This window comes from Chaetodon auriga, chromosome 12, assembly GCF_051107435.1.
Source record: "Chaetodon auriga isolate fChaAug3 chromosome 12, fChaAug3.hap1, whole genome shotgun sequence".
Taxonomy (NCBI): Eukaryota; Metazoa; Chordata; class Actinopteri; order Chaetodontiformes; family Chaetodontidae; genus Chaetodon; species Chaetodon auriga.
In genome coordinates, this window is record NC_135085.1 from 26,382,501 (window position 1) to 26,390,000 (window position 7,500).

The following is a 7,500-nucleotide window of genomic DNA, read 5'->3' on the forward strand; positions in this document are numbered from 1 at the left end:
GAAAAGTCACATTTCAGCTTGGACAGAGACTGATAAGCCTGACCAAAGATAACTGGATGATGACCTTTGACCCCGCAGGAGTTCATCTCTCAGTCTGCCGTGAAGGCGAAGTTCGAGCAGCACACAGTGAGAGCGTGGCAGATCACCGAGGCCATCAAAGCCGTGATGGACGCCATCAACATCGCCTCTGCAGACAGGAAGTCAGGAAGATTAACGCTCTCACCTCCTCTTTAACACAAGAATCATTTCATTTCCAGAAGTGGTTTCCTCAAGTCGCTGAGTGTCTGACTTTCACCTCTGACAGGATCTTGTGCCTGGAGGAGCGGGAGGATCAGAGGGACCGGCTGGACTTTGTTCGAGGGCAGATTAACCGTCTGACCGACAACGTCAAGGAGAGGATCAGGACTCTGAGTGACGATGTCGCTGCCAAGGTGAAGAGGGTTCACACACGTCAGCTGTTTGTTCAGTCTTTACATCGTTTATCAGCCTGACCTCTCAGCATCAGGAAATGACAGCAGAGAAATGTCAAAGATGTGTTTGAGCAGAGTCATTACACCGTTTGTCCACCGGGGGGCGCTGACAGCTTTACTCTGTAAATGGGCCAAAATCTGTCACAGTTCTTGATAACCCGAGTCAAGCCCTCACAGAGTGCGTCTGTAGGCGTGTGGACGTGCGTCACAGCAGCTTCCTGTTGTTGGTCGTCAGGTTGCGGCGGCTCTGTCGGATCAGATCCGGTCACTTCCTGTTCTGGTGGACGAGTTCAGAGCTGATTTCAACCCGACGCAAGAAACTCTGGAGCTCTACAAAACTGTGAGTACTGCAGTAAAACTGCTCTCTCTGATGCAAGTACTCAACCTCTGCTTATTACAAGGTACAAAGTTTAGTTCAGTCCAGCACATGCTTAGCTTAGCTTAGCTTAGCTTAGCTTAGCGTAGCACAGAGTCTAACTAGCCTAACTCCATCTACACCTGTCTGATCCACCTGAAACATCAAATGTTGGACTGTTCCTTTGAACTCTCCTTCACTCTGTAACCTCACTGCACCTGAACACACCTGACTACACCTTACAAAACACACACACACACACACACACACACACACACTTAGCCAAAATGTTCCTTTAGAGGAACTGATAACACATTAAGCTGCTTTACTTCCAATCCAGTTTACATCACAAACACTGAGTGTGTATGTGTGTGTGTGTGTGTGTGTGTGTGTGTGTGTGTGTGTGTGTGTTTGTTTGGAGTATTTTTGCCCTGAGTGCTGCCTCCCACACAGGCCGTCCTCAATCTGATTGGTGGATCTTGTTAGCTGCACACAGCCTGAGAGGAGGACCTGCAGACACCACTCAGGGCTTAGAAACACATGCTCTGACAGACTGTCTGTTAAAGTTTGATTGACAGCATTCAATAAGGTCAAAGGTCAACCCGTCAATAGTTCAACTCACTGACCTTTCTTAGTCCTAGTTCTAGTGCTAATTCTAATCCAAGCTGAAGCTGATGAAGCCGTGGTATGATGATGATGATGAAGATGATGATGATGATGAGGAGGAGCTGTGGCTGTGGTATGATGGTCCATGATGAAGGTGATGATGATGATGATGATGATGAAGATGATGATGAGGAGCTGTGGCTGTGGTATGATGGTACATGATGAAGATGATGATGATGATGATGATGAAGATGATGGTGAGGAGTTGTGGCTGTGGTATGATGGTCCATGATGATGATGATGATGATGATTATGATGATGATGATGATGATGAAGATGATGATGATGATGAGGAGGAGGAGCTGTGGCTGTGGTATGATGGTCCATGATGAAGGTGATGATGATGATGATGATGATGATGATGAAGATGATGATGAGGAGCTGTGGCTGTGGTATGATGGTCCATGATGAAGATGATGATGATGATGATGATGAAGATGATGGTGAGGAGCTGTGGCTGTGGTATGATGGTCCATGAAGAAGATGATGATGATGATGATGATGAAGATGATGGTGAGGAGCTGTGGCTGTGGTATGATGGTCCATGAAGAAGATGATGATGATGATGATGAAGATGATGGTGAGGAGCTGTGGCTGTGGTATGATGGTCCATGATGAAGATGATGATGATGATGATGAAGATGATGGTGAGGAGCTGTGGCTGTGGTATGATGGTCCATGATGAAGATGATGATGATGATGATGAAGATGATGGTGAGGAGCTGTTTCTGTGTTCTCTCCTCAGAAGCTGCTGCAGCACGTGGACGAGCGGCTGGTCGGCTGTTTGGCTCATCGCTGCTCCGTCAGCGTCCTCAGAGACATCAGAGACGCTCAGAGACACATGATCGGTACGAGGTCTCACTTGGTTCACGTGTTTCATCACAAGCAGGCGGCGTGATGCTCGATTGTCTCCTCTGTCCTCAGACAGTGTCCGTCCTCTGCTGTCTCTGTCCGTCCAGGAGCAGCTCTCTGCTCCCCCCGCCTCCTTCGAGTTGACCTATGACCTCGGCCTCATGGCCCTCTGCGCAGATTTCCGTGAAAACATCGAGTTCCAGTTTTCGCTGGGCTGGACCGCCCTCGTCGCCCGCTTCATCGGAGCCGCCAACGCCAAGCGAGCGCTGAGCGGCGCCGACCCGCGGCTGCAGGTGTTCACGTCAGGGCTCCTTTTAAAATGTGCTCGTGTGGTTTTCTGGTCTGTGAACGTGACGAGTGCAACCACAGAAACATCCTCCACCTTCTCTCTCTCTGCAGGAGAGCTCCACCTTTAAGGATGAGCTGGTGGTTTCCATAGCGACTGGTCTGGTCTCCGTCACCTCCCGGGCGTCCATGACGGTGCTGGTGATTGGTGGAGTGGTACGTCTCGCGGGCTCACAGTCCACCTACGTCACCTACGTCTCTCTGGGAATCACTGACCAATCAGACTTGTAGAAAGTTTGTTTGCATTGCTTCCATCCATGTTCACCCGCTGCAGTCTTCCTCTTCTCTGCGTTGCCTCCACCTGTAGATCAGTGGGTCATGTGACACCATGTGTGATGAGAGGAAGCGGCACAGCACAGTTCAACGAATCTACGAGAAAAAGAAAATGAATTCGATGTTGTTGCTGTGACAGAGAGAGGAAGACCTGCAGGCAGCGCTCTGAACCAAACCTCCGCCTGACGACTGGTTCGAGCCTGTAAGCTGGTGTCTCAGGTGTGTCTGTGTGCTGCAGGTGTGGCGTTCGGTGGGCTGGCGTCTCATCGCGCTCTCCGTCTCTCTGTATGGTCTACTCTACCTGTATGAGAAGCTCACCTGGACCAACGCCAGCAGAGAGCGTGCACTGAAGCAGCAGTTCGTGGAGCACGCCGCCCTCCGCCTGAGGGCCGTCATCCCCGTCTGCAGCTCAGCCTGCAGCCAGCAGGTGTACAAGTAAGATCCCGCCCCCCTCTGACACTCACAGTCCCTGAGCGAACACCTGACGGGACTCTTAAACTCACCTGTTGTGTTTGTGTTTGAGGGAGCTGTCGTCCACGTTCAGCCGTCTGACTCAGCGAGTGGATCTGAGTGAAGCCGAGCTGGAAGGAAACATCCGCCAGCTGAGCTTCAGGATCCAGAGACTGGAGAACATCCAGAGGAGGTCCAAGGCCTTCAGGTCAGAGGTCACAGTCACTGATGGGGGTCGGGGTTAGACTGCCAGGACACGAGCCGGGGGGTGTCAGTCAGAGCTGACATTAAAGACGGGTTTGAGTCACTGACAGCAGAAACCAGACCTCCTTCAGGAGGAGGTGAAGCTCCTCTAAGAGCCAGGCCTGTTCACACTAAGCTGGTTTTAGGTGAGTTCACCACGACCCCGGACGCCGCTCAGCCTCGACCAAAGCAGAGCGTAGTGTAAGACCTGGTTCCAGAGCGGTCTGGTGGATCGGTTTCAGAGGGCAGGCGGCTGCACGCTGACGTCTGTGCTGCTCGTCTGCTCACGGAAACTCCAGCACGAAAACCAGCGAACTGCACTGAACGAGTGTTTGCTGTTGGAAAAAGAAGTTTTTACCCCCAGTCTGTGAACGTGTTCAGTAACTTGATGGAAAACTGCTTCCTGTACTTCTTCTTCTCTGGATGCAGATTAAACAGGAGACTGAATGCAGTTTTCTCTGTGTTTTCAGGAACAGAGCCACAGAGTTGGAGACTCAGCTGGAGGCCTTTTCTGCTCAGTACCTGCAGGGAAACTGAACACGGAGCGGACTGTGGATTGGTGGTGAACAGCGCCCCCCGCTGGTCTGCTCGGGTCATGTGGAGCGATGAAAACGGGACACATGATCGTCGTCCAGCTCTCAGTTTTAGCAGCGTTTAGTGCTGTTAATCATGATAATCAGTGATCAATAAATTACCTTCAAAACTGTCAAACATCACAGCACAGAGTTGTTTTAACATCTGCTCGATGTCTTCAGCTGGATCACAGTCTTCATCAGCAGCTGGATCACAGTCTTCATCAGCAGCTGGATCACAGTCTTCATCAGCAGCTGAGAGTCTCTCAGAATCTTACAGTCTGTTCATAATCAATAATCTATTGATCATTAAAACATGGCCTCCACAGTCCACCTCTGACTCGTCTCAGAGTGTTTTCTGTCTTCTGAATCTGAGTCCTGTGATGCAGCTGCAGCGTTTTATAACTAACTGTGATGAGATGTTTGAACTAAGTCCATTAATATCTCTTAGACTTAATATCTTACATATTTGAAATTCAGTTGATTTGAACTAAATCCCAGATTTAACTTCAGAAACTGGGCTGAGCTTCAGACTGTGGAACCTCCAGCTTCCACCAAACAGCAGCTTTGACTTTTCTTCTTCCATAAGTTTCAGAACAAAAGCTTCACGAATGAAACAATGAGAGTTCTTCAGGTTCTGCATCAGCTGTTTATTTCTAAAATATCATCAGTTTACATGTGATTCTTGTCTGTACAGTCGCTTCATTGGAATTCATCAGAAGCTGCAGAGGGAAGATTCACACAGCTTATTCATCAACCAATCACATCGCTTGAAGGAAAACTGGATGATACTTTAACAAGACTAATATTCTTTCTGTTATCTATTTTTAGCTATTTAAACAAATGCTGTGAAACTTTAAGACTGAACATCTGAGACCACGTCGAGAACTCAAAGATTCAAAGGTCCCTTTAAAATCTGCTGATCAGAGGAAAGAAGCAGACATCAGTTTTCCTTCACATCGTTTTCTAAATCTCTCAGACGACGTTTCCTCTGACCTGAACACTGATGAAAGTCTGCGAATCTTCCCTTTAAACCCTGAAGCTTCTTCAGCGGCAGCATGTGAAGACTTTAACAGACTGAGAGCTCAACGTACGGCAGCTTCAGAAACACGTTCGGCTCTGACCCGGCAGGTGTTTCCCTCACCTGAACGCCTGAACACTGAACTCACCTGCTGAGTTCAAACTCGTCTCAGACTCAAACATGCCTCCCCCTGCAGGACAGGTGGCGTACAGCACAAGCGATGTTAGCATTGTTTAGGAATTTGAGGGGATTCATGCTAAATGCTAAGTGCTAACACCTGCAGCACTGAAGGCCTCACAGAATGAGGCTGCTTGAACCGAGTTTGTGTTTCCTGTTTGTGCAGCATGTCGAGCTCTCAGTGAACTGCTGAAAGGTCGCTGATTGTTAAACAAACTTTGGTTAGAAAACACACCTGCAACAACCTGAACTGTTTGTTACAAATGCTGAATAAATATCGATTAACTTGACCGAGGGATTGATTATGTGTTTAGCTGTTTGGATATTAAGGTTAAAATGCAATCGGCTCTATAAATAGATTTCACTCGACTAAATCTGTGTTTTGTGCGCGAAGCAGAGAAACTGCTGCAGGTGTGAATTGCTGTTGGATCGACCTGAAGCCAGAAGATTCACCTGAGAGCCAACGACAGGAAGGAAGTGAGACAACGGACCGTCAAAATAAAACAAGGAAGTGAAACTCGACCGACGTAAAGCGACAAACAGTGGATTTGATAGAAAGAGGAGCTGACGGATTCGGACACGTTCAGTTTGTCAAACACCTGAGAGCAACAACAGGTGAGATTTGACCGCTTTCTGTTCCTGAAACCACACACAGACACTTTTACAGTTTGGTCACATGATCAGCGGCGACCAAATATGGCTTTTAACGTTTGGAGGGAACAAAGAGACAGAAAAAGATGAAGAAGATCATCTCTGTCAGATCAGAGTTCTCACTGTAGTTTATAGAACTTCACTGCAAGTCACTGTCCTTCAGAGTACTTAACTGTAGTTCATAGTATTTCATTGTACTTCACTGTACTTTACTTCATTGTACTTCAGAGTTCTTCATGTGCAGGTGACAAACTGCAGGTTTTTATCTGGTCAGTCAGAGCAGTGAGAACTCTGCGTCTTCTTCCTCTTCCTCCTCCTCCTCCTCCTCCTCCTCCTCCTCCTCCTCCTCACTGACCTCCCTGAGCTCGTTTCTCATCCAGAACCAAAACATTTATTCTCAAAGTATCAGCTGTTGTTAACGCTCACATGCTGCAAAGGTTTAAAGCAGTCATGTCATGTGATGTCATGTGATGTCATGTGATATAATATTGAGGTTCAAAGTTCATTCAGAGGATCGATGATGTCACCCTCTGGTTCATTCAGTGGCTGTTGTGGAATGACATATTTTTATCGATCTGTTCGAATATGTTTGAACTTATTGACTCATCAGTGATGTTGATCCTTTGAATCAAACATGGTGTCAACATGTGAAGTGTTTCATATGTTGATCAGTGATCAATCAGTGATCAGCTTTCGTTGACAAACAGCTTCACGTTTCTCAGAACATGAAGACGTTTCAGATGCAGGACGGTTTCTGTTTTCTCTGCAGGTCAGACTGAAGGAGGCTGAAGAGCTGCTGAGCGTCTGCGGTGTGTTAGAGGTCAGTGTGGACAGAAGCAGCAGTTTGAACAGAAAACTGAACCCAGTGAAATCATCTGAGGAGGATTTCTGACAAAGGTTCACGTTCAGCCTAACGTCTCTGCTCCACAGCGTCTGCTCCATCTGTGCAACAGCAGCAACAGCTCGCTTACTGCACGTTCACAGTAAAGGCCGACCAGGGTGGAGTCTCTGGAAGGCTTTTAGTGTGAAACACTGATGCAGGAAGTGCTGAGTTTCACTGGCGGGAGCTTAACTGGAAAGAGAGCGTTGACATTCCAATCAGAAGATGTGTTTTTCACTCCGTCACATGACTCTGTTCTTGTGGAAATAAAAAGCTAAACAAGGAGGAAAAGTTTGCTTTGTATCAACAGCAAATTGAAACAAACAGTTTTCGTCCTAAAATATGATGAGATGTGAATGAGGGGAAGTGGAAAACAGACAGAAATCTTAAGAAAAACTGCAGCATTGTTGCAGTCATGTTGAATGTACTCCAGGTGTGTCAGTACGCTGTGACATCACTGCTGGGCGTGGCCACAGTGCTGTTCAGCCTGCTGTTGAGTGGCTCTTTAAATGAATCACTCTTTTTGTTGGTTGCTTACACACTGA

General features: G+C 47.6%; 2 protein-coding genes across 7 annotated transcripts in view; one reads left to right on the plus strand and one right to left on the minus strand.

Moving 5' to 3' along the window:
* Window positions 1-4,864, plus strand: part of mfn1a (mitofusin 1a) — a 14,263-nt gene extending 9,399 nt beyond the window's left edge. Inside the window, exons 9-17 of one of the 4 annotated variants that reach the window (XM_076744791.1) lie at window positions 79-200; window positions 305-431; window positions 706-810; window positions 2,237-2,339; window positions 2,416-2,636; window positions 2,743-2,844; window positions 3,200-3,396; window positions 3,485-3,619; window positions 4,125-4,864. In XM_076744791.1, coding sequence (XP_076600906.1) covers window positions 79-200; window positions 305-431; window positions 706-810; window positions 2,237-2,339; window positions 2,416-2,636; window positions 2,743-2,844; window positions 3,200-3,396; window positions 3,485-3,619; window positions 4,125-4,191 — 1,179 coding nt within the window. In that variant the 3' untranslated portion in view covers window positions 4,192-4,864. Of the gene's footprint in view, window positions 1-78; window positions 201-304; window positions 432-705; window positions 811-2,236; window positions 2,340-2,415; window positions 2,645-2,742; window positions 2,845-3,199; window positions 3,397-3,484; window positions 3,620-4,124 lie in introns of all 4 variants that reach the window. The other 3 variants (XM_076744792.1, XM_076744793.1, XM_076744794.1) reach the window with 3 other exon arrangements.
* A 2,576-nt stretch (window positions 4,865-7,440) lies between these two features.
* pex5lb (peroxisomal biogenesis factor 5-like b) overlaps window positions 7,441-7,500 on the minus strand; it is a 32,762-nt gene continuing 32,702 nt past the window's right edge. For all 3 annotated transcript variants that reach the window (XM_076744796.1, XM_076744798.1, XM_076744797.1), the window contains one exon: window positions 7,441-7,500. This exon is cut by the window's right edge and continues 1,142 nt beyond it. The gene's annotated coding sequence lies outside the window, so the exon portion shown is untranslated.